We start from the raw sequence: 27,549 nt of genomic DNA, 5'->3' as shown, positions 1-27,549 counted from the left end.
TTCATCTTGTTTACTCAAATCAATATGTCCATCCACAACTACTGCTGATTTAATTCCACTTTTTTTCTCTCACGTCATAGATCATGGCAGAAGGGCCAGATTACTGGTGTGGGAAAAAAAATAAAAAAAAGTTTACCATCATTAAGTAGTCTTCTTTGAGATCACATCATCAATATGCATATATTCAGTACAGTAAGCTTGGATATATAGTTCAGTGTGGGCCTGCAACTTGTCCCAACCACAAGATCTCAGTGGAAATGGAGAAAGCAATCAGTGTGGATTTGCAATACACATCTCAAAACAGCCCAATTACTATCAAGTTATCTTCTTTTCTTCTTCAAATGACAGTCCACATACATATTCAAAAGGTGAGTAACTCCAAACAATAATTCCCCATCTGTCTCTCCCCACAGGTAAGTGGGGAGGGGCATCTCGAGCATTTTAGAGTAGTCTGCAAACCACAAGCTGCCTAATTTGGCATAATTCCTAGAAGCATCTGCAATGGTATAGAGATTAATTGAACACCACATGACAGCTCTGCAGATGTCAAGAACGGAGATATCCTCTAGAGAAGCTACTGTACAACTTGACCTTTGATGGAACTTACTGATGGCCGGAGGCACGAACACTTAGGCAGTATCATAACATCTCCTGATACAATATGTTATGCAATTACCAGTATCACTGTACCTCTTTATCTCCCAGTTCATGACACAACTGAATAGAGGCCACCTGACAGGTTTAGTTCTCTGTAGACAGAAAAGAGATGGTCTGTTTGACATCAAATGTCCGAAGAGACATGCCACTGTCCCTACTGGTCCGAGGTTCACTGGCAGGAAAAGAAGAGTTATTTTCTGGCTCCAGTGAAACTTCTTTATGACCTCAGGAAAGCATATGAGAAACCTTATCTTGGGAGAGGGAAAAAAGACACTCCATGTTAGACATTCAGCATGTGGGTCTTTCTTGCCCTCTGGCAGAACTTCTTGCTACCAGAAAAGTTACATTTAAGAACACAATTAGAGTAATGAGCAAGCTGCCACAGGTTCACGTTATTGCCCCGTCTGGTTTGTGAGACCCTGCATAAGATTCCATGCTAGAATAGAGGCTAACACTTTTTTAGCAAAGCTCCATACATAATTTGAGGACCCAAGGGCCAAAGAAAACTGAAAATCCCTCAGATGGACAGAAATGATTGCTCAGGTATCTGCACTGATATAATTAATAAATTACTGCTCATTAGTCAGAGAAATTTGCAAGTGAAAAAAATGGAAAATCAATTCAGTACCTCTGGAATGATAAATTCAGTCTTCTTTAGAAGACTTTACGGATTTGAAGACTGTAAGAATAATTCCTTTTCCCACTCGTCATGTGTGTGTCCTTTTCAGACAGAACTCGTGAAATCAGATCTGTCAGAAGAGGTTTATTGCGGCTGCAACTGGATGCTTATCATCCCCTGTCCTAGAGCAGCAATACCTTGGAAAAACTATACACACATCTGTACTGTCACAGCAATAATGCAGCCCATGCCATTGTTTTTCTTAAGCACTTCTGATTTGCATATTGCTGTACTATAAAATAGTAATAATGGTCATAGCAGGTAAGACCAAAAGCCCACTGAGTCCAGTACTCTGCAGTCAACAATATTAGTAATTGGTGCCTAAAGGAAAAGATGAGAGTAGGGAAGGTTTAGAATAACTTTCCTCCCTTTGTGTTCAGACTTTTTCAACTTTACAGCCTTTTCAACAGTACAGGAAAAAAGAAGGTGTGGGGAGCTGGGGGTCAGCTTTTTCTCACAGGTAACTAGTGATAGGACTAGAGGGAATGGCCTCAAGTTGCACCTGGGGCGGTTCATGTTGGAAACGAGGAGACATTTCTTCTCAGAAAGAGCAGTCAGGCATTGGAATTGGTTGCCCAGGGAGGTGGTGGAGTCACCATCCCTGGGGGTGTTCAAGGAAAGGCTGGACGTGGTGCTTAGGGACATGGTTTAGTGGGTGACATTGGTGGTAAGGACATGGTTGGACCAGATCATCTTGGAGGTCTTTTCCAAACCTAATGATTCTATGATTCTATGATCACACCGATAACTCTGGCTTTAGCATTTCCTCAGCCCAAGCTAGTCAGCCTGAAGTGTGCAGGATGACCACTAAAGCATGTTGCCTTGTCTTGCAGTAGGTTTTCAGGGGAAGAAGGATTAGACAAATATCAACTATTACTTCAGATCACAGAACCAAGAATTCAAGAGACATGATGGCCTGTAGACAATAGAGACAGAACTTCATCCAATGAGAAGGAATCAATCTTGCAAAACCCCTAGCTTCTGCAACCTGTCCCTTCAGACGTTATTCCACATTTTTCACTTGTAGTCTGTTGGCTAAAATGACTTTCTAACACTGACATATTCAGCATCCGTGATAGCTGGGTTACCACGAGACACACTGGATTCCCTAGCTCCATGGCTTCCAACAGAAAGGATGGGACCTCAGAATACCTTGTTTTACATTACTTGAACATGAAGACCTTAAAATAAAAGTGGTACAGCTGGCAAGTGTTTGAAATTATTTTTGACTTCAACACAGTGACTGGTCTTTGTGGTGACCAAATACCTGATGTTCTTAGATTACTGTGATTCACTCCCTAGGCAAGGAGAGAGGTATGGATGCCAACAGCCCTGTAAAAAACAACAAAAACAACAACAACAAACTTTCCTCTAAAATGTGAAGAGGCTCTTATTTCAGCCACAGGAATATCTGACTGTTACTGAGATATGGTTATTATAAGGGGAACCCCACAAGAGCATGTACACTACCCGAACATTCTCGTAGGTATTGAAGATGCAGGCTCTGTTGTCTACAATATACACGAAGCACTGAGAACGTGAGGAGGGATGAACACATGCAGTGCTGCCTACAGAGCTAGCTAGCGAGCAGTCTCCTGCTACAACAATATCTTGTGACAGAGGTCCTTGAAAAGGGCAGGAAGCTGCAAAATTAAACAGTGTACATCTGATTCTTGCTCCCTAGCACTGGCTGGGCTGATCATCTCTGCTCCAAAGCAGGGTAAGAAGGCTGATATCAATGGAAGAAACAGAAGGATGAAGTAAGCCTTCCTGATGATATCCTGATATATGCCCAGGATGATAGGAAGGCCAAAGTGCCAAGAGCATCATATGAAGCTTAAAAGCACCAGTTGAAAGCCATGTGTTGAGGCCATTTGCAACAATGATTCCCAAGGAACTATATGGTGCTTTTTGCAATTTTTGATAGCTGATCCTTGTCTTCATTACTTCAATCTATTGAATGCATTAGAAAACTCTAAAATATTACCAAGCACTCAGCTCCCGTGTGCTTTATAAATGTACAGGATGGCATGGCTACCATCACATATGCCTGCAGAACAATATTTGTCAGCTTCTTCCACTGTGAAAATGTGCCAGGTATTCTTACCATCTGCTTCCTACCTTCTAACAATTATTTAGTCAGTATTCTCCTTTCAACCCTTACTTTCCTTAAAAGCCTTTAATGGGGGCATTTTGGAGTTTCACCTGGACCTATCAAACTGTCCGCTGACTTATTACACTCTACATTATAGTTACTGACAACTTACTCCATGTGGATTTTACAGTACTGGGCTTTTCCAGATGACTTGGGGCCAGTAAAAAAACTGGTATCGCATCAGCTGCCTTCCAGTTATTTTAAATATGAGTTTATTAACATAGTTAATAGTTCAACTATTTCATCCTCCACAACTGTTGGGTCAATACCATCTGATCCTGGTGACTGATAACGCTAATTTTGTCTATCTACATCATTATCTTATCTACAGACACTTCAGCCTGAGACAGATGAAAGAACAAAAAATATTGTATTCATTTTTCTGATATCAATTTGGCTGCCCTGAGTGCATCTTTTATACTTCAATTTTGTATAGTTCCTACAGATTGTCTGGCAAGCTTTCTGCTTCTGATGTGACTAAAGAGAATCTATTATTAATTATTCTATCCTTTGCAAAGTTTCTGTTCTCCTAATTCTTTTCATTATATTTTAAACATATTTTAGCTTGTTAGTACGTGTGATCCCTCCTCTTTTTCTCATTTTACCACGATCTTTGCTTTTTCAGGACGCTTTCATGTACTTTCTTTTACCCTTATGCTTAGGTATGTAGGTCTCATTTTATCTTTTTTTTTTTAAGTATTTCTTCAGAGGTACATTTGATCTTAATTCCTTCCTACTGTAGTGTCCTTACATATCTTCAAATCAGCTGTGAGGATATAACTCTAAGTTGCCTTCTTACATTCTTTTTTAATAAGCTTACTCAGTTTTATGTAGCCCCTCTTCCTGAATTAAAAAAGTTAAAACTGTGGAAGACTTTTTGGCTTCTCTCTCAATATCCTTGCAGGTACAAAATACATTACCATCACCATCACAGAGCACCTTTCAAAAGATGATTTTTGAACGAGGTCCTGGAAAAGGCCATGGCAAGCATCGCTCCTCTCCTTGGTTCCCTGGCTAGCAGCTCCCTGAATGACAATGGCTGTAATTGAAGCTTCCCCTTACTGCTGCATTTCCTGCTCTTTGATCTTCCTCAGCCTACCGAAGTCAGTGCCATAGGTTGGCTGACTGCTCTACAGTGTCATGTGGATGCAAGATGGTCCATCTGGGTGTCTTCAGCAAAAGGAAGCTATGACTGGTTTTCTTAGGGAAGACTCAGCAGGAACCTTCCCCATGGGCATTCCCTAGTGTTTGGTTTATGGGGAAAGCAACCACAAAAGAGGCAGTCAGAGGGGAGCATGAAAGCATGGGCTAGCACCAACTCAAGCCATTACTAGGTGCAACCATCAGAAATGGCATATGGTGGTTTCTCAAGCAAGAACCCACAGAAATAATTTTGATAATCTTTTCTAACACAGGGTTTATAGGAGCTGTATGTTGCCCAGGGAAGGGGTGGCATCACCGTCCCTTGGGATGTTTAAGGAAAGGTTGGACCTGGTGCTTAAGGACATGGTTTAGTGGGCGACATTGGTGGTAGGGTGATGGTTGGACCAGATGAACTTGAAGATCTTTTCCAACCTTAATGATTCTATGATTCATCCATCACCCAAACAAATCAGACTACAACTACCTGCATCTCTCATGAAGGTGTACTTTGTACAAAGTTTACAAATAACAGCTTTTGGTGCAGCAATCTTCCTCACCAGAGACAAAACAGATGTCAAAAGTACTCTGGAGGAGACAGCAGAAAAAAAATAACAACAAAAAAAAAAAACAACAAAAGAACAGATGATCACAGAGAAGAAATGAAGAAAGCAAACTGTCCCAGGCAAATGACACCAGGCAACAGCAATTTTATGTACTGATGGTGATCAGGGTGAACACATACAGAAAAATAACAAAAAACATTGTTCTGACCAGAAAGTAGGATGAAAATGTAAGGGGCAAAGATAAAAGAAAATACTCCAGAAAGCAGATGAGTAGGAAAAAAACTAAAAAAAAGCCGTCTGAAACTATACGACCTGAGGTGGTTTTAAGCTTATATGCTCATACGAATGAGACCAGATGAAACAGAGAGTAACAGGGAGGACAGAGACAGAATTTTGCGGTGGTAGGGAAATATTTAGAAAAAGGTTTCTGGTGCTGTCATTTAGGGACATGTGTGCACCCATAGCATGGAACAAAAGAATAACTAAGGTATAGCATGGCAAGAGGGAGCTCTTTCTTATCTCTTCAGGATCTTTGTGATGTTCCACTTATTTTGATGCGAAACGGTCTTGGTAAATAAAAGTTACTAAGACCATTTTGTAAGTAACGTGATTCAACATAGAAGCAATAGCAGAGATACATGTTACCCCTCCTACTACTTTCAGACATAGTTCACTAGGGTTTCTGAGGTTGTATTTCTTCACTGGATGTTGGTCTAAAGAGAAGCCTTATGGCTAACTTGCTAAGCAGTAACTTCTGATTCAAATTGTGATCCAGGAAGTTACAGAAATTGCCACGGTGCACACTTTGTTATTTGACTTTCATATCCTTAAAGATTTTTGCTATATTTAAACATTCAGGAAACAATATTAACATTTTACCTATGATCCTGAACAAAAACAAACCAATGGAAGAATCAATGTTCTTCATTCACTCCCTAGAATACCTTCTCAAATTCTCTCTTCTGTTCTACCACGTGGCAATCTCCCCAAATCTTTTTTTAGCCTGTGTCTTCACTGAAGCTACATTGCCCTACTATTGAACTTCAAGGCATTTGGAAGGAAAATGGCTTCACGTCTGCAAGAGCACTAGAATGCTATTTATTTTGCATATCTGAATGCAATCTTTCTCTGCTAGCTCCTGCAGTGATACAGAAGTATCCCTTCTGCAGGGACACACAGGCCAACCAAAGCAAAGCTACCTAGATGAACAAAGGTTCCATGGAACAACAGTTGTTGAAGTGCTTTTGAAGCAGATAGCCTAAATTCTATTTTTTCATGTAATCTTGAGCTAGAATTCACATACCCTTTGGCAAAACCATAGTAAATTTAATCCCTAAACTGCTTTATTTGCATTCTAAATTAACAGAGATCATAACTGAGCTTTGTACAAAAACTTTAAATTTGTTTCACAGAGTTTACGGCCAAAGAAAATAATTCAACTACGTAGTCAGAATTATCTGTATATGACAATCCATTACATTTATGCAACTGCCCCGACAGTGAGCAGAGCAATGCACATTAGATTAACCAAGATGATCACCAGAGACCAAATGACTGAACAAAAGAGAAATCAAAGGGCCACTAATGCCCTTAACTAGCCCCTTTAGGGCTAGGGAAGTGACAAGGTGAGAACACATCCAGGATTATTCATGTCTCAAAATGCAAGAGAAGATGGTACACACCCAAAGTTTCTGATAATTTGAATGGGGTGGTGGTGGAAGAAAGTGTCTTCCACTTCAAATCTGGCAATCTTTTCTTTCTTGCGCATGGGAGTAATGCATACAGCCTACACATTTGTGAAACTATATTCTCTCTACTACCTACACTGACCATATGTTCTAGTGTTTTGTTTTAAGGCAAGGCCAATCCCTGATGCTCCCCCAAAGAGGTGAAAAGGTCCCAAGTCTACTCTTGGCCAACCCTGCATGGAGGGAGCAAGAAGAGTTCCCTCCTGAGCCATGCAGGCATCAAGCCAGAAGCTCTGAAGCATGAGATTACAATTCCTTAGAATCACAGAATCATTAAGGTTGGAAAAGACCTTCAAGATCATCTGGTCCAACCATCACTCTACTACCAATGTCACCCACCAAACCGCTGTCCCTAAGTGCCAGGTCCAAATGCAGGCTGAAAGTGTTATGGGCAAATGAAAGGCAGTAAAACACTTTATTTCTCTGATGACAGTGAAATACTGGAAAAACAGAGATATTTTTTAAAAAAATCACAGAACTCCAAGACAAGAGACCACCATGACCATCCAGGCCACTTATGCCTACTTCATACCCTTTCTTGCTGTCTGTATCTAATGTAATTTTAAAGACCTAGAATGGAGGGATAACCAAAATTTTGCCCGATAACTTGTTGTAACCTTTAATTTTACTTACAGTGAAGAACCTATCTGTTTTATCTAAAAAATTTGAGGTAATCAATTGTGTAACACTGGTTATTTAACTTCAGTTTTCAGCTACTAGATCTGGCTATGTCTTTGCTAAGCTGCTCTCACCCTCTCCTTGTAGGCAATCCTTTGTGTAAATGGATACATTTATACTGCAGTTTTCATTTTGCACTTTGAAAAAGCTGAAAATAGTTGAGTTCCTTAAGCATTACGTTTTGTAGGTGGGATCATTTCTGTAGCTCTCCCTACAGTTTCTTTCAATACTTCCATATCCTTCTTAACACTTGGGTACCAGAAATAGGTAAAGCTCTCCAGAGAGACATTACTAACACTGAGTATAAAAGGAGAATCACTTTCATTATTTTCTTAGTATTTGCTTTTTGATGCACCCAAAGATAGCATTAAAACAGGAATGACAGCATAGGATTCATCTCTTTTCATCACTTACAGGCACAGCTATTTTGAAAGTTGATTATTTAGGTAAAAAGATTGCACTGATATTATGTCTTGGAAAAACAAAACAAAACAAAACAAAAAAACCAACCACTTAAAAAATCCTGTACTGAGATGGACTTCAATTCATCTGCAGGGTTGCTTAATTTGACAAGAAGATGACCAATGAAGTACGTGACACCAAGAAGGATGCAAAGTAACAAAACCCAGGCTTTGTAGTTGCTTTTTGTGAGATGAGAAGAGAAAACACCCCAAATCTGAAAATGGATTAACGACTTAAAACTACATATCTAAAACAACATATGCAACTAATACATTAATACTTCAAGTCTAAAGGGACTGGATGCAACTATTGAACATAGAGCAGCTTGCACCCTACAGGAAAACAAACAAACAAACAAACAAAACAACTGTAACAAAAAACATAGCAGAAAAGCAAAAGAGATAAATACACACATGGTTCAATATTTTACTGACATATGTACTTGTCTTTAGACATTTCACATCTACCTGTTTTAGAAATAAATTCCTAAACATGCGAAGAGGTTACGACTTGTCTAAGAAAGAACCAGTGGTAAAATCTGAATGTTGACTGCTTGAGTGTGCTCTACAACCCCATACTCTGAGTTTCAGCTTACAACTCAGCTTTGTTTATAAACCAAAATGTCATGTATTTGATTCTTGGCAACCCCTGCTACACAGATTTTATGATACTGAAGACAGTTGGACCTGAAGATCAAAGTTTTCCATTGTATTCATTTATTACTTTCTTCCTTTTAGGTTAAAACTTTCTTGTTTTCAGTTGGAATAAGACTTCGGGGGAAAGTCCACAGAAAGCTTTAATGCACTTTTGAGAGCTCTAAGCATAGAATAACACAGAGATACAATTGTAGTATATTGTGTTATATATAAAAATATGTAACACAATTTTTGTTTAAAATAAATTCTAATAAAACGGACCTCTCTTTGATCATGCAAAGCTTGCAAAGTTTGTATTACTTGGATAATTCTGAAAGCTTCCATTAAAAAAAAATCATGAATTCACATGCAATTCAGTCTAGACTTTCATAATCTGCATGAAATGCCTACCAAACATTTAGGTTTATGGAGGCGCAGAAAAAAAAGAAATTTTCCCTTTTAACCTCACCCCTCCTGCCAGCTTATCTTTGGGAAATGTCCACTTGCTCCTTGGAGCTATTCCAGGAAGGGTGTGCATGGCCAGGAGTCCTGTGCTGGCTTTCACTCAGCCCTGTTGACACAGCCTTCTGACCATGCAGCATTGCTCTGCTGCTCTTGGTTTTATTTCTGCTCCTTATGCCTGCCCCATGTAAATACTTGCGCCTCCAGATCCATGCCCTCTTTAGTACTGAAAATCTTCAGCTCAGGATGGGTCTTTGCCTCCATGGGTCTCCTACGGGGACAAGGGCCAGCAACAGATGGTACACCAGGGAGCATTTGAGAAACATCCTTGGTGGCAGAAGATTTCAGTTTTAAGCCCTTCAAACTCTTAAATGGAGAATAGCTTTTCATCAAGCATTTTCTGGACCAGGAAAGGGGAAAACACAAAATGCAAAGCTCTAACTCAACCTCTGTGTATGCTCAAGAAAGGGATGGAAGTTCCTCTAGGAGCTTCCCAAGTGATGCCTCTAAGCTCAAATTTTTCTGGAGCTGATTCTAGCCAAGACTACCTACTCTGCATATGGATTTTAATGGCTCACCTTTCAAATAAACACCAATCCTATACTAATGCTAATTACTTATACTATACTAATCTATAGTGTATATTCTACTGTATGTTACCGTAATACGATATACCCAAATCTTACAAGGTCTGTTTGGCCCAAATAGTTTCTTGACCACTATCAACGTACTTTTGTTGGAGTACAATTGCCTTTTTAATTCCTTTTGACATTTCCTAAGACTATTTTTACTTTCTTGAGTAGTATTTATATCACCTCAAAAGATACTTTTTTTAAACTATAAGAGCCATTTGTTGCACTGTTTCACTTTACTGCAATTCCCAGTTCTAAAGGTTGCTGTCGGAGTTCTACTTTCTGGTACTCAGACAATGAATTTTATTATACTGCAGTCAGTATAAGTGGCTCAATTATTGCTAGCTTTTCAGTTAGTTCTTGCACATTATTCAACACTAAGTCAAGAATATCTTTCTGTGTACTCTAGTACTGGCTGTTCCAAGAGGCAGAAATTGCTTCTTTGAACTTACTCTTATTGTGCTATCTGACCAGTTTATTCACAGGTAATTTAAGTCCCCATTATCATTTGGTTAGACTTTCCCACTTCTTTGATCTCTGTCAACATTATGCACTCAACATCCTTTTGTTGATCCAGGAGCTGGTAGTATATAAGACTACTAATATATTTACTTTCTTATGGGTTGGGAGTGTAACCCTCTACGAGCAGTTAAGTAGGTGATTGTAATTCCCCAGCAGCACTATGCATTGCAACACTGGAAACACTCCATTTCTGCGATGATCATGTTGAATTCACCATGCCAGTATGTAACTTCAAGGTGACTTCAATGGTTAATTGTCATTGCTGTTCAAAATGCACCGTGCTTCTTTTCTGACTTCGTCTATAAATGATAATCAGCTTTTCGATCGTGTACAACACCTAAAAAGCTTATGATTTAAGATCTAATTCTCACTCGTTCCACCCTAACTAGAAGGCTGACTTTAAAAACCTTGTTTTTTAATAATTTATTTCTTTGGAGTGAGAGGAAAAGAGGATAATCCTTGCTCTGAGCACTTAGGGAGTTTGTTCTGTGCTGTCAAGATTTTTTCTGCAGTCATAAGCTAAAACAATGTGCTCAGTGGGTAAATGAAAGTTGACTTTCTCATGCAATCACCTAATTATGTAACTGCTAAGACTATACGGAAATGAAACAAAGTATTGTGAGACTTGTGATAAAGTAAGACTTCTACTACCTTATTTTTTTTCCTGCATGTAGGCATGTAAAGTGATTGACCATCGGTTTGCCTTCTCTGTACGAAAGAGAGTTTAGGTATCTCTTTTCAAATATTATTGTTTGGGACTTTTTCAAACTTTTAATATTATTTCCAAAAATACTAGCACCAGAACTAAAGAGAAAAGTCCATTAATGATCCCAGCCACACCATACCTACTAGCAGTACCATCCTTTCCCTTGTATACAAGACTGAGGTTATATATACTCAAAAAAAAAAAAAAAAAGATGCTAGTGCTGTTTTATTTATGTATGCTTGTATATCCGCTTTTCTAGAAAGCCTTTAATTAAGCGATGTGCTATTTCTCAAATAAAGTTTTTTTCTTCCACAATATTAAATTTGCATGTGAACTCTGTTGTGACTCGAATTGGACTCCAAATCTTTTATCTCCTTTTGTCAAGTCTCTAAATGTCTCTCTCCTTTTCTTTCCATGAATTTCCTTATTTTCCTATGTATCTTCAAAATAACATCGTGAACTCTCTCCAGTATCAAATGGAAACTGAGGCATTGGGGAAGAAGGAAAACAAGATTTATTCATCAAAAATAAGCTAACAGAACAGCAAAATATCAAAAGCAGAGGTTGTAGAAATTGCATTAGCAATCATATTGAAGGGAGCTAATCTGGCACACAGCTACAGGAGTTGTGATTTGGAGGGCATGCTGAGTCGTTAGCTGCTGCTGGATTTCCATTTAGCAGTAAGATCCAAATACATTCTTTACAGCCTACTTGTCTGAAAGGCTTGGTTCTTCCATTTTTAATACAGGGACTTTTTCTGACTTCCCCGGGACTTTTTTTCAGAAGAAGTGCAGACTATTGCATGCAGTGAGCTCAACAGAGATCTAAACCTCCAGCCATCTGGAAACTGCCAGCTAGTACATATGCTACTTCTTGCTTGTTAAGCAATAGTTAATGCTTAGAGCATGTAATATCTGAGCAAGCTTGTGCTCTGAACAGGCTTGAAGACAATTTCTGTAAGAAGTCTAAGGTGTTGGTTTTTTGACCTATAAAGTCTGAAGTGGCGCTGCCTACTTGAGAAATTCCTCTCCCTTTGCATCATCCGGCAGCAGCCCTGAGCCTCTGCAGCGCCAGAGGCAGTGCTGCTGGGCCCCAGCGGTGTCCCGACGGGCAAAAGGCAGAAATGAAAACCCAGACATTTCCCAGAGAACTGGTGATGAGGCAAAGGGGGGCGAGTGGGAATTTGGCATTTGGGTTATTTGGGAGGTAAGAAAGATAGCTTTAAAGTCACTAAAGAATGCAGCACTATGGTCAAGGTTAGTTTCTGTGGATGATCCTGGAGAACAAGTCGGGAAGAAGAGAGAAGAAGAAAATATTACGGTAGAAGTATAGTTGGTGAGACTCAATCACGGATATGCTGGATTTTCTATATAATTAGGAATGTATTTCCAAAAGTATATTTACCAAAACAACGTAAGAAACCTACAAGTTAAATAGAACTTTACTTGAATATAGGCCTAATCCTGTAGCACTTACCCTTAAGCAACCTCATTATCCTGCTGACCTAAGAAAACATTATCTTGAAAGCAGGACTGGACTACGCATTCACCTTTCCCAAGCTAAACTCTGCAGTTTGTGTTCTCATGTGATGCATATGAGGACTGGCTGCATCTTACTGACTCCGACACAGCCAAGAAGGCCAATCCAAAACCAACGTAAAACTAGACTTCTTAGTTCATTAATTGTAAAGATGCCTAAATTACATATAAAGAAGCAATTATGAAGGTATGTGTGAACAGGCTGAAGTTTATTTACCTAAGAGTTCCAATGACATCAAAGTTAAGCACGTGGCCTGTAACGTTTTTGCAAGACTGGGATGTTGGCAACCACATGTAAAATGAGATTTTCCAATAGAGCATAATTCAGGTGTATTTAATACCTGACTGTTTAAATGCAAACTAAAAATAGTTCTTCCTACTAATTTCTTACTCATATTCTACCTTAGCAGTTATGGCTCCATTTCCCATTTGGTCTCAAGTTTTGACTTTCCAAAGGCAAGAACCCACGGAAGGCTCAGGACCCAAATATCGACATGACATTTAATATCACAAGGTTCATTATGCAGTGGCATAATTAGAAACTACGCTGTAAGATACACAGGGTACTGGATGAGGTGGACTCGAGCTTTCCCAGAGCCCTGTGCCCAGCACCATGCAAACATCCTGCTGCAGCAGGCGGTTTGACCCCTCCAGTCCCAACATCATGCACTAATCCTGAAACCAGATCCAGATGTGCGAACTCTTCAAAACTGAACCCGAATTCAGCGGGATACAGAATAGGAACGATCACCTGTGCAAATCTAGCTGCAGGACCAGGGCCTAAAATCATATACAATGCAGGTCCGTGTCTGTTTACACAAACCGAGCAGATTAGGTTAGTGTTTCTGTAACCCTCTCCATTTTGAGGATGATTTTTAAAGAATGAAGTTTTGTAAACCCCACACTATTCATGGCTTAGTATTCAAAATGCCTCATTTGTTTGCACTGCAGGGTGGGCTTCAATGGCTGCACGTGACACAAAAATCACAGTTTGAATCACTGCATTTGGTTAAAAACATTCAAACACCATACCGAAGAGGTTATCACCTTTTCATTTCAAAAAGGTCCATACTCTATACTTTGTGCTCAGTTGCAACACCACTGTAGTTTTTGTAAGGAATAAATATTGACTTTCCTGGACATTGCCTCACGACAGAACAGGACCTTGAGTACATTTGACTAAGATATTTTTTACCCTGGTAATATAACTTTATAACATAGCTTTCATTCCAGTTATCCGATTAGTTCAAAAGGCTTTGCAAACAGGATCTATAAACGTCACAAATTATCTATTTTAATTTTCAGCCATGTGACTCTGTTTTAAAGCTGGCTCAATTGCATTTCTTTTCTTTTAAGACTATAAAAATCTTTTGATTTTAACTTAAATTTACAGGTTACAATCTTAATTAAGATTCAGATTGCAACATACCACATTTGCAAAGTCAAGCCAGAAAAAAGCCATGCAAAAATTAGGGTTCAATATTAACATGGGTGATTTTGTCATTCTTGGTTTTCAAGAATAAAGCACATGATGAGCAAACTACCAACAGAAAAGAGAGAGTACACAAAGTCTCAGAAACTGATCTCAAAGCATATTGTAAACAGGAGATCAGCCTGTTCACTGAACAGCACAGCTCCCGGTGGCATCTGTGTCTCACAGTGAGATGTTCGGATGCTCTCCCTTCTTAGAAAAGGTCAGAAACCAGCATGAATTTCGCTTACAAACATACATGGTGGTGGCACCGTAAAGGAACCACCGGATGGGTAAAATGCAGCTTCCAGGTACAGGTGGTACTACAGGCAAGACTACAGCTAGAAGGGTCAGTAATTCTGGGGGGCAACACCTGGATGTGTATTTTAGCTGTAACAGAACCCTAGCTATTAGCAGAAGCATGCACAGATTTCAGAAAAAAAAATAATCATGTTTTCTCTTAGATGTTTAGTGTCCCAACATGTGACTCAACACAGTCAGCTTTATACCATCAATTAAGATATGCAATAATCTTCCTGGGATCGATTGACCATATCCAAAATTAACATTAATACTAGCACGACTACATATGGTAGCAGAATGAAGAGGCAACCACTTACATAAGCACTTCTGCCTCAAAACACTGTGCAGGGTTGAAGAGCAGCAGCACAAAGAAACAAAACAAACAGGTGGACAGCTCACATGAAAAATACCTTGTTGCTCAGGTTATAAACGTGTAGTCGGGAAATAAAGCCAAATGCTTCAAGCTGGAAGCTGGAGCAGCAAGGAGAAAAAAGGGGGCAAGGATAGAAATAGTGGGATCGTGAGATGGGCAGGGCTGGATAAAACGGAGCTGCTCTTACCTGAAGCAGTTTTCCTTCGGCTGGAGTAACCTCAGCGACATTTGCGAACTCTCCCTCCAGGATGATCGGCTCCACTTTCAGGGGGATCACCCTAATGATCGCCTTCTGTGCCGCCGACCTCTCAGACTCGACTGCCGCTGCCAGCGCCAGCCCTGTATGGCCAAGTCCTACCTGCAGGGTAGCCATGAGCAGCCAAGGCCAGAGGACAGCCAGCTGCAGCTGGGGGCCACCACTCATGCTACCAGCTGCAGCAGCGCGCTCCGGCCACACATACCGCTCCGAACGCGTCCTCGCCCTGCCAGCAGCTTCCAACAGCGGGTGCAGGGCGTGCAGCGCTGGCTCCTGGGGCGCGAGAAAATGGGGAGAGAGGGGCTCAGGTACCAGCCACTGCCAGCGCTGCTCACTGCGCGGCCCTCCTGCTTCTCGCCATCATCGTTTCTCTTCCTTGGTGCCACGTGCTCAAAGGCCGCTTGGAGCTGAAAAGCATACTTTAAACCAGAAAAAAAAGAAAAAAACACAAACAAAAAACCAACCACTGAAGTTACGAGTCCCTCCTCTAGAAGATAGATCCAGAAAGATCAGTAAAAGAGAACGAGCAGGTCGCAAGCACGGGTTCAGTTCAGACAGTTCAGAGGAATCTCCCGCAGCATTAAGAACTCGTCAGGTCCGCAGAGAGGAGGCACAGGGAGGTTCCTCCATGGACGCAACGTCCTGGTGTCTCCTTCCCAAGAATTAGGAAGATCGCCAGGTTCAAAACATCCATCTCACACATGCTTGAGAGACACATCTCCTTCTTGCCAGCAAGGCATCTCTTCCACAATATACGCTCATGCTCTTAAAGTTGAATGTTGTCTACAGTTACTGGTATCCTTCTTAAAAATTATGCAGGAGGTATTTCTTGCATTTGTGGTAAAAACAAAAGTTTGCTACTGTATTGTTCCCTTCCAAAGCGAATCAATCCCTTCCATCCTTCCTGTGCCAGAAATGCTTCATTCAGGCTTAGAGATCAGTTCTAGTTTTCTCCTAACAATCCAGGCTCGGTCTGACTTTGGGTGCAATTCCCAAGGATAATTATTGAAGTACGAAGCTTCTCTTCATAGTTTCAAGTTCCCAGGAGATTTTAAGAAGGCCCCAAAACATGCTAAAAGCTTAGACACCAAGCAAAGCAGGTATCAAGCAAAAAGTTACCGCATATCTTGTTTCCTTCACGCTACGAGTTCCGGTATTACCACTTCCAAGAAGATCCCAACTAAAGGCCCCACAAAATAAAAAAAACATAAAGTTCCATGGTCTTCCCCAAAGTCACATGAAACGTATCGAGGAGCCTTCATAACTGGGAGACTTTACACAGGGGGTACGTGCAACCAAAAATTTAGAGCGCTCACTCTGCTGTGAAGAGAAGAAGTGATTAAAAAAAAAAAAAATCTGCAAACCTGTTAGGCAGCACGCCTGCTGCAACCCGCAGGGGCTGGGACAGATGGAAAGGCTTCTACAAATCCCAGAAAAAGTTACTTCCAGTAGCTTAAGGAAACCATGTGCGTCCGACGATGTTTGGTTCGGGTCTTCTTGCTCCTTTTTAGAAAGGCAATCTGTTCTTAAAAATAAGGAACCCTTGAAAAAGAAGTCGCGGAAGACAAGCCGCCTCACGCACATGCAGCAGGCAGGTAGGTGCGAGTGGCGCTCCACAGCCCGACGGAGAATCCAGCGAGATCAAAGGGAGAAAATTACCGCAGACAGAAAGCTCCCGGGGCAGGCATGGCTGCAAGTGAAGCGTCCGCATGCAACCCACAGCCTCGGGAAAGAAGCCGGCCCCCTGTCGGGAGAACTCCCGCGGACTTCCCGGGGCTCCCTCCCCGCGCAGCCCGTGCGGGCACCGGCTCTAGGCGCGGCGCGGGGCGGCAGCCGAGGCACGGGCAGCGCGGCCGCGGCGAGCCCCGCGGGGCTGCTCGACCATGGCCGGGGGCGGCCGGATCCCGCGGCGGGCGCGGAGCCGCCTTCCTGCCGCAGCAGCGCCCGTGGGCGAGCGCCGGGCGCGGGAGGGCTGCGAGGCGGCCGCGGCTCCCGGCTCGCGGCTCCTACCTGCTGCCACAAAGTGAGGGTGGAGCAGCGCCGAGCGCCCGCCCCGGCCCCGGCCCCGCTCCCGGGCGCCCCCTCCCGCCCCGCCGGCCCGGCCCCGCCGGGCTCCCCGCGTTTCCCCCGGCCTTCCCCCCGCTGCCGCCCATCGAGAGGCAGCGGTAGCCCTTTTCTGGCCGCTGCTTGCTGCGAGGCTTCAGGTCAGGCTGATGTCAGAGGTCTGGAATTCAACTGTTACTCTCCTCTGACATCACCGAGAGGTGAATAATGCTGCAGGTCAGACCTATAACCTCAAAGTAAGGTTGCAACTGGAAACTGGTGAACGGGCGCGCGATGGAGTGGTGCTCGAGGAGGGCACTCAGACACCAACGTGAAAACAATGCCCGGCCTGCAGAAAGCGTATGATCCGGGCAGGTGAAAAAGCACCTTCAAGAAAGCGGAGATTAACGAACTTTTTTTTGTTGTTGTTGTTGTTACGCGTACAGCTAAACTAATCCCTGGAGTAACTCCTTAAAAGTAGAAGGTTACACAAAGAAGAATTGCTCCGCTTTTAAAAATAAGAACGTGGTTCCAGGGGTAAGGGGTGTATGCCGATAAAAGTGGCAGGAGGAACTGCTGAAACACGAAGGACTTTTTCCAACTATGATAATATATCATTTGTAAATCAAAAGAAAGAAAATATAGGTGCAACATCCATATTTCAGTTTGAAAGTTTAATTTATTGCAGATTGGTGCAACCATGCTGCCTGAGCAGGACGATAAAAGAAGGTCCGCGAGGTAAACAAAATTGCACTGTGTTCCCATTAACAAGAATATAGTTAAAAACAAGGTCTTGCTACAGAAGTTACTTTTTATTATTTACTGACTGAACTAGATCCACATTAAGGTGCTGAAGCACTAGACCTTCAATCTAGAGGGCCACCTGAGACTCGTGAGGCCTTGTGCAGCAATATACTAATTTCCTAAGCTAGCGAGTGCCCTTTCTCCTGTGCTCTCTCCCTACGTCAGGGTGAGCTGGTTAAGAATGAAGGGAGCTTACATCCATGTGTGTTCTGAAAGTGATGTACATCAGGAGAGCCAGCTCCATGGCCTTTCTAAATCAGCATACTAAAAAATTCTAATATGAAAGATTTCGTAATTTGCCTTTAGAACAACAGAGCATTATCTAAGACCCTGAGATTCCCCTATCTTAAATCTCCAAAAGGGTCAAATCTTTTGGTGGCAAGCAGGAATAAGAAAGGTAAGCTAAGAAGTTCCCTTTGTAGTGTATGTGAATTAAAGAGGTAGCAGCTCCAGTTTGATAAGGCTGAAATCCTTTTAAGTCCATCTCCTTACACCTTGGTCTGTGAGGGCTAGTCTGCTGCTGTCAAACCCCGCTACTATTGATGGCACCAACTCCTACAGGACACAGATCGTCCACAATTTCCACAGCATATTATGCAACAGTCTCAAGCCATGTCAGCTGTAGGGCATGAAACCAAACTTAGGCGACAAGCTGCAGCAATGTTATTGAAAAACTTTTCCTTTTAACTACCCAGATACTCTCATTCATGTACAAATGGTTTCCATATACTTTCATTTAAGAAGTAGGACTTGAACATAACCACCTATCCCTTCACTATTCATGTCAACTGAAATTGTACTGCACATATATCCTGTAATATACAATACAGGATAACAAAACTGAGGACAACCAGTATGGTAACACTCCCACTAGCCTTGACCTAAAAGCATCCTCAGATTGCATTTGTCTAGTTTGGACTGCTGGTGAATAATCAAAGGCTTTGCCCTGGTTCGTTCTACCACTCAACGTTCACTTAGGACACCCTGACCACAGCTAAAAGCTACATAAAGTGCTGGAGGGTATAGCTGAGGCGGTCCTGATAAATTCTGTTTCTTTCTTGTGTGAAAGGACTGGCTCTAATTAATTTTAAAAGAAGCATGAACACAGATGACACAATTAAATCTGTGTTTTTGGTGCTCTTTCACATGTATTTCCCTAACATAAATAAAGACTGTGCCCACTTTATCCTTTAAACAGTATATTAACATAAATACAAATGCATAGCTATTAAAAACTTTAAATATACTATCAATATAAATACAATCAGATTTAATATGTTAAAATGTATTTAAGACCTACTTAAAATAAAGTACTAAAACAACAGATAACTTACCATTACATATATTATTAGAATCAAAAAGAAATTATTAAAACAGGACAATTTTCCATAAATGTAAAAGATCAGCAGCTGTCATGTGTAACAGATACCCACCAGAAGGGACACACTTGTTGCTGAAACACAGCATTGCTTTAGGAAAGAAGAGCATTTCCTGGTTAATCACTCAGAAAATTAGCTCATCTTTCCCATAGCTTCTCTCCTGAAATCCCTGACCCATTCAGACCTAGAATCTTGTGACTTTCCTGCGCTTTTGTTTCATACACAATTCCCATTAAAGAGCCACAGTATGACTTCAAGCAAAGACGGTGAGAGCACCAAACAGCATCTGTGCCGAGTACACTGTAGCTTCCAACAATGTTAAATAAAAAGATTCCAAATACAGCACTAAAACCAACTTGCTTCCCAGTAAGAAAGTTTTGGAAAAAGTTTTTAAAGCTGTTCCTGTTTACAGGAAGTCCAGATTTTCCATATCTAAAAAAATGAGCAGCTAAGTATTTACTTCACATTAAATATTCTGACCACTAGGCGCTTTATAACTTGTCGGGTAGAAAATGTAATGGAAGAGGTGTAAGAAAGCATGGAGTGACTAACACCTCACAAAGTCAGAATGAAATTAAAAAAAAATAGTGGTGTTTTGTGTTCTGTTTTTTGTTTGTTTGTTTTGTTTTTTATAAACAGTTGAAATGATCCAAAGCGCCTGTTGTGTGCAAAACATTGCCTCTGGAGTCCGACAAGAGAACCCAGCTGGCAGCTGCTGCACATTTTCACATACTTGTCACCCACTTCTCACTCTCTTATTTCTTCCTTTGGAAAATGCCCCTGCTTGCAAGCTACATCTACCAGCAGATGGAGATCTAGGAAGAAAAGGGAATACTGAGTAAATATCAGTCCTTGTATACGTCACTAAACAGCATACAAACAGCATACATAGCAATTGTAATTCTATCAGCTAATACAGAAAATGGCCTGAAAGGCAGATTATAACTTCAGAATTTGAAGTCTACTGTTCAAGAATAGGAATTAATCGAATTTTGCAAAATTTTAAATGGAAGACCAAAAAAAAAAAGTGACTTGTGCTCCTATTCTTCAAGGTATATTTCTATATGCATTCACTGCCATGGGTACCAACTGCCAAAAGCTAATTACTGTAAAACCTCAGCAGTGTCTACAGAAATGGCCATTCAGCTTGTGATACATACCTTCATTTATGCAAAAAGGCACAATATCCTCAAAGTATACCATAGCTGGTGCCAAGATGCAAGAGAAAACGCATTGTGTCATAGAAAGGACAGACAGACTTTTTTAAAAAAATACCTTGATCCAGAGCAAAATGGAGATAGTTGTAATGTATAACCAGACCAAAAAGGTAAAATGTAGCATCTTGCAGGTCAAGGAAGTGAACAAGTACCCTGATAGAGTCACAACAGTATTACCACTGCAAATATCACCCCTGTGAACTTCAAGCCCTTAACAGAAACATTCCCATCTTAGAACAAGGGCTGGAGTCCTTTTTCTTTCTCCATGCTGCAGAATAACTGCTGAAAAGACAGCAGTTCTGCACTTTCTGACATCCACCTCCTGCCAAAGCAGACTCTGTTGGGAATGAATCTCGAAAAGGCATTGGGATGGAGAAATGAGGGGGCTAGTAACAATGCAACTCTCAGTTGTGTAAATATGGGAGATAGCATCTAACATCCACTCATACAAACAGCAGACTGCCAGGACACCTGAGAGTCCTTCACTGAATGGATAATGAAATAAAGGTAGTAGCAACTGAGCTAGAGAAAGAACCTGCAGCTCAAACTTTTGAGAGCAATTTCACTTTGGGCTTCCAATACAGGACATGTTGAGAGTCCTGGGCCAGGCCCGTCTCTGCACTAACCCTTAACACTTTCGTAGAGGATTTCACCATGTCCTACTAGGAACGTTATCTGAACACTAAAGTGTTTTTTGTCTGGAAGGTGCAAGAAATAATTCAAATGAACATTCGCATATACAATAGCATGGGAAACCTTGCCTGAATGAAGATTTGACCTTAGCAATTGCACCTATAAATCTAAATAACCTTGCAGTGAATGAGAAGGAATGCGTAATGACACAACTGTAGTGGCAAGGGAGTGGGTGGTAAATGTCTAGGGCACCTTGAAGCATAATGACAGATTCATCTGAGCCAGTGGCATCTCAGTATTATGTCTGTATTCTTGTTGCAAAAAAAAAAATAAAATTAAAGGAAGTTGCCAGATTATTTGAAGAAAAGGATCAGATGACTCACCAAAAAGAATAAAAAAATAAAGACAGACATTGAGGAAGAAAGCTTTTTCCTTAACGTGTCAGAATGCTTAAATCCAGAAGGATCAAATTCTACCTGCACCATTCTGAGATCTCTCCTTTCAGAATCTGGTCCTTCTTATGTACTCTCTTAGAAGAGAAAACACAAAACACAGATACTAGCTCCAGTACAGCTATATTCACTAGATGAGCATACCAGTGGAATACAATGCACAGGAGATGGGGGAGGACACAAGAAGAATTTACAGAGTTCCTAGCCATCATTCATGAAGTCCAAAAGGACACCTGTTGCAGGTATGGATGCTGCTGACAAATTTATTCTGAAAAAAAAAAAAAAGAAAAAACACACAACAATTTTATAGATGAGCTGAACTAGAAAGTAGTTGATAAAAAGTTTAATCATCAGCGCCTTCAAAACTGCATCCTAAGAAAGAGCCTGGGGCTGAAAACAGCAGTCTCTCAAAGGTGTGAGCTATCCCTCAGCTCGTGATAAACAAACATGCCAGGAACTACACAGCCATACCCACCATCTCGAAAAAATGAGTAGGAAGGGAACAGGTGAAACAGTCCATTCAGACTCTTTTGGAAGGATATTCTGTTGCAGCTTCTGATTCTCTGAGGGAGAACTCACAAGCAGGTCTCCTGCTGTTAACAAAGGAGATGGGGTCCCTCTATCAGACTGAGGTGCAAAGACAATTAGCACTTGAGGAGTAAGGATATGATGAAAGCAAACACTGAAAACAAAAGTTTTCAAACAAAAGAAGAAGAGGGTTCTTCACCCATTGTGTAATAAACCTGTATTAACTATATTAATTTGCACAGAACAGTAGAAGTTTGCAAGACTTCAAAAAGTGACTAGAAAATTTGGTGGAAGAAAAGTTCACTGTGGCTTGTACTTAATAGTACCAAAATGCCTTTTTTTTTTTTTTTGAGACAGGACACCGGACTAGGGAGATCTTTCATCTTGACCCTGTTTGACAGGATGGTTTTAAAACTGGTAAATTAGAATTCAAATGAGAAAGCTGGTTAAGTATACTAGAAAGCAGATACCTATTTCATTTATCTATGGTGATGCGAAGATGAGCTGGCATCTACAGAAGGAAATTCTGAGAATTGTGTTTTAGTGAGACAACAACTGTCTCTCTCGCTCAGGATGGCTGCAAAAGGCAAAGAAATCTGGTCCAATTTTTCAAAGGAAAGCAATGACTTCTTCAGAAGGGACAGTTTGATTTGTGACCTTGGTTTTGGCCCAGAGTGGCTCCCAGTCACAGGAGTGACTCTTCCTTCCATTTTCATTGCAGTGGCATTTTGTACTCCATTATGTGGGCTCTCACTGTGTGATATCTCAAACTTGGTGTCACCAACAAAGACACCGCACAACAAAGACAAGTGAATCATGTCCTAAGCCTAATGAAATAGATGGAACAAAAATCTTTTCTATACCAGGATATACATCAAAGCGTAAGCTCAGGAAACACACAAACGGGTGCCTGAAGGGAAAGAGGAAAACCGACAGGACTCAATCGCACTCAGACGATACATTGTGAAGAAATATCTAGAATTTGTCGTCACGTACCTTTCTAGATCAGAAAAGTTAGGGAAGAAGTTGTGTCCAGAGACACATAGAGGAAAGGAGGCACTGACAGACAAACGTAGTCAGAGCAACAGAAGTCAGCTTATAATTAAATGTATATTCTCCAGCCTTACATTTAAAAAGTAGGAGGTGGACTATGCAGCTTCAAGGCTTGTATCGTGCCAAATTTATTTTGGGCCAACTTGACCCTGATTGTATTTGGTTCAGGTGTGCTCTCTCTATCCTTTACATGTATGTCAACTCTAAAAGGTACAGCAGTGGAAATGAAGACCTGGATGACTATCATGTTTCCCAAAGAATAACTATGCTAATTATTGCTAATTAGCAAAGCAGTGTCTCATTTTTGTATAACAGAAATGCTTTCTAAAACATTCCTGTAACTTTACAACTGTTAAGTAAATTTGTTACTGTTGAGTAAAATTTACTTAATAACAAAAATTAACTAAAGATACAAAAAACTGCAGATATAAAAACTGAGAAGTGTACTAATTGTCTACGGAATCAGGAAGTAACTGAATGAGAACTTTCAATTCTGCGTTTTTAAACAAAAGCCTGTATTCTTTCAAGAGGACTTTTTTTTTAAAAAAAACTTTCTGATAAAAAGACTTTATTCCTCACTTAAACATTTGAAACTGATGGGCATATGAGCTGAATTATTAACTAGCTTCATTAAGTGGTACCTAGAAACTACCCTTTGAAGTGAGCAACAGCTCTTCAGACTACACAATCAGTTCTTCGATGATCAGCTGTGAGGGAAATAGTTTCTTACAAGATTTGCAGGCCACACCAAATTTTCCTCTAGAATGGATCTAAAGTACTCTTATGTCCTCAGACACATTTAGGTTTTCCATTAGTTAGTAGATTTTGTGAACTGTTTGGCCTCAGATGGTCTACTACTTGTTTTTCTCATGTATTTCAGCATACACATCAGCAGTCTGGTACAAAATTTTTAGTGATCTGGGACAAAAAGTTTGGATTTCTACACTAACTTCGTAAGTTTGGTGTTTTTTTGTTTGTTTTTCCTGCTACTCCAATAGTCACCTTGTTACTTAATCCTTCTTTCATGGCACTGTTACCCTCCAGCACATCTATGGACTTCATCTCAGTATTGCAACATCCAGGTTTCTTACACAATCCCCAGAACATCAGATTTTATTTACTCATATAATTTATACCCGTTTCCACATATGAGTAGTTAATGCAAGCATATCTCAAGAAGTATATCAGCAAGTACACTAAGAGGTTGTACAAGTGTAGTATTTTGATTGAAGGTACAATGAAATACTTACACTGCAGACAAGAACTAACCTGTTCCGATTTCCCCTTTCTGCAATGGTTAGTTTTAGAGCAGCTGCTTTTGTAATCTCTAAAAAAAAATATAAATTAGGGTCTCTTCTTACCAGGGGACTTGCTGTTCTGTGTACTGTTTCTTCTCTCTCTGCTTCTACGTTGTACAGATGAAACTGCAGATTTGTTCACAGGCCCAGTTCCTGAAGTGAGGAATCCTATCTCTTCTGAAGACACCACTGTCCCTGATGTATTGGATTGACATTTAGCTTTTGTTTTGCTTTCAGGTGAATACTAAACAAACAAACAAAGAAAAAAAGACCACTCAATATTTTCTTGTAATCACTGCAAGGAACAAAACAATAAGTATTTTTCTCCACTCCAAAAGGACACCTAACAATTGTTGAACAGTGTCTATATCGATTATATAACTGTCAGTTAAAAACACTTGTTAAGGTTGCCAAGTTGAAACTCAAGCTCTTACAAAATGTAATATTAAGCAAAACATGAAATCAGAAAACCAGAATATACAGAGTAAGAGTACATGTACTCATGGTCTCAACTTTGCCCTCAGTCATCATACTAGGTATGAGAAATAAAGCAGAAGAAATCCAGGTACACTCATAGTTTCTGACACCTGTATGACAGATTTACTTCGGACAACTTGACAGAGATGGGTAATGCAAAACTACACATGCAAGCAGCGCATTTCTGGTTGGAAACCTCACCCCACCCCATCAAATTGTTGAGACATTACGGTATAATGTTGTTGCTTGCTTTTTGGAGCCCTCTGCTGCTGCTCCACATGTATTTTGCAAGCAACCATTCTCTGAACTTGGATATTTCTCTAGCGATATGGCAAAATCTGTAGGTTAAAAAGGGAAACAAACAAACAAACAAAGTTACGTTTCTGTCCCAGTAAGGAAGTAAAGGCCCAAAATTAAGCACTTGGACTTTACCTTTAGACAGAAAGATGTTCTCGCTGTCACCTGTTCTAGAGTATTAATCTCTTCTGCAAATATCCTATCAACCAACATCTTAAAGATGAATGATTGTTCAGAGTCTGCAATGTTTCCTTCCATGAAGGAAAAGAAAGCTTTTGGAAACTGGTATGTGTGAGTGTGTAGAGGGGAAAATGTCATTGTATTTGGTAATAAGGTATTAATAATTCCAAAAATCTCTTTCCCCCCTGAGTCTGTATTGCTCAGCATTAAATATATAAAAGGCAGTGTGTATGCATATTAATAGAAATACATATACATTCTGTGTCAAAGCTTTATTATAATTTTCAAACAGGCCTGTGCAACTACAGAAGCTGAAAACTAGTGGCAAAGATAGTTCCTCCCAGCAAGCCTCCTGGACTTTCTAGTCACTCAGTCACTTTACTGTAACATTTGTTCTTTAAAATGTGTTGTCTATATGCATTACATTAGTAGTATTAATTAGCTAATATGAAAACCATTTGGATAGATATGCCTTTTTGTCCAACATCAGAACCACAACTCCTTCCCAAGTGTAAAAGCAAAGAGAAGGAAGGAGGTCTGTAGTTCATTACCTTCACTAGCTAGAATCCAGATTTCTCAAGACTAACTCTTATGAATGGGGAAAGAGAGCAGGTCAGAGTAGACACAGGTTGCACATTTTGGAACATCATCAATAGTGTGATAAGACTTTTCTTCACGTGATGATTTAAACCTCTCCATTCCTGGTGACTTTTACATAATTAATTTAATTCTAGAAAAATGAGTATGCAGCCTTAACCTAGTGAGAGATCATCCTTCTTAAGCAAGCATCCTAATTTGCATGCTCCCTAGAAACAATTCTACAAATTTATTATTAAAAAAAAAAAGAAAAAAAAAGGAAATCAATAGCTACAGTACAATCTGAAAAGCAAGCTCTTATCAGAGGATTTAGAAATCAAACTACATTAATAAGAAAAAAAACGCATACTAAGATTTATTGAGATAACCATTATCAGGAAATTATTACTACTTGCTAAAAGAAGTCCAGAACCTCTGACTGAATAGCAGTTTTGCTGCGAAGGACCTGGGGATGCTGTAGTACCCAGTAAGGCTAACGGCACCTTGGGCTGCATAGGGATAAACGTGACCGGTAAATTGGGAATTTAATTTCCCTGACTGGTAAATCTCTACTTGCAATGCTGTGTCCATTATCAACCTTACTGTTGTATGTGTGGAACTGAAGCGCAGGGAGGGATACTGTGCACTGTTCTTTCCAGATTCCTTTTTACTGCTGTGCTTATAGGATCTTACCCACCAACTCTTTTAGTAATCTTATATAAAATAGGCAATAATAAGATTTTAATTCTAATAGCATCAACCTAACACACACAAAGCTGGTTCCAAAGCTCTATTTATTTATTTATTTAAGTGAACATGCTTCTGATTATGGATTTACCACATCTGTGGAAAGACTCTTCACTCAAGCCTAGTACTGCTGCAGCTTTGTCCTGAATGCTGTTTGGCAGAGAATCAAACAAACTACCAAAGCTGACAGATGTGAAAGTTTTGCCTTTTCATTTTATTGAAAAAATGCCAAACTGTTCTCAAAAAACCTGCTATGTCTCACTGGTTACATGACTCCTGTACCCAGCTGGAACCATGATGAGAAGCTAAATTGCTAAAATTAGCAACTCAATCTCACATGAATGGGGTTTGCTGCATTAACCAACAAAGTAAGCAAGAGCTTCAACCTTCAGACAGGTTTACTGCTAAGGAGAGTGAACAAAATAGGAGGAAAATTCCCCTTGAACTGGTATTACAGAAATGTTGTATTTCCACTTTAAGAAGAAAATAATATTAATAAGTATATATATATATTTATTATGAGTAAGAGTGGATTAAAATATGCCCATTTATGGCAAAAATCAAAACAAGGACAGGAATTCACTGAGGCTAAGATGACAATGCTGAACCTGAACTGTGAACATACTAAGACTTTTTTATGCAAAGAACTGCTCTTTAATTTGTTATCTTTTAAGCTGGGAAGCAGAATAAAGCAGGTTTCTACCAAACTGTTAGTTCTGTGAAGAGGACCATTTGAGGCTCGATAGCTGTCACAAAACCAATGAAGTGATAAGAAACATCGTGGAAGAAATAGAGAACAAAATAGCGAATGCCTTCGTGTCACTGTAGAATTCCATAGTTTTCCTAGGAAGCACCACATGGAGCTTGTAACAGCCGAGCTCA

At 40.3% G+C, this 27,549-nt stretch overlaps 2 protein-coding genes across 3 annotated transcripts in view; both read right to left on the bottom strand.

Annotated features, from left to right (window-relative positions):
• The window catches only part of RNF43 (ring finger protein 43), a 64,205-nt gene extending 47,217 nt beyond the window's left edge, over nt 1–16,988 (bottom strand). Inside the window, exon 1 of the mRNA XM_083806261.1 lies at nt 14,915–16,988. Coding sequence (XP_083662387.1) covers nt 14,915–15,151 — 237 coding nt within the window. The 5' untranslated portion in view covers nt 15,152–16,988. The remainder of the gene's footprint in view (nt 1–14,914) is intronic.
• Nucleotides 16,989–19,011: 2,023 nt separating this feature from the next.
• The window catches only part of HSF5 (heat shock transcription factor 5), a 28,699-nt gene continuing 20,161 nt past the window's right edge, over nt 19,012–27,549 (bottom strand). Inside the window, exons 5-6 of one of the 2 annotated variants that reach the window (XM_083806263.1) lie at nt 24,454–24,634; nt 19,012–20,024 (exon numbers count right to left, since the gene is read on the bottom strand). In XM_083806263.1, coding sequence (XP_083662389.1) covers nt 19,957–20,024; nt 24,454–24,634 — 249 coding nt within the window. In that variant the 3' untranslated portion in view covers nt 19,012–19,956. The other variant, XM_083806262.1, reaches the window with a different exon arrangement.

The sequence above is a fragment of the Anser anser genome (genome assembly GCF_964211835.1).
Source record: "Anser anser genome assembly, chromosome: 20".
In the NCBI taxonomy this organism is placed as follows: Eukaryota; Metazoa; Chordata; class Aves; order Anseriformes; family Anatidae; genus Anser; species Anser anser.
Note: the sequence above shows the minus strand (reverse complement) of the source record. Positions and strands in the feature narration are given on the sequence as shown.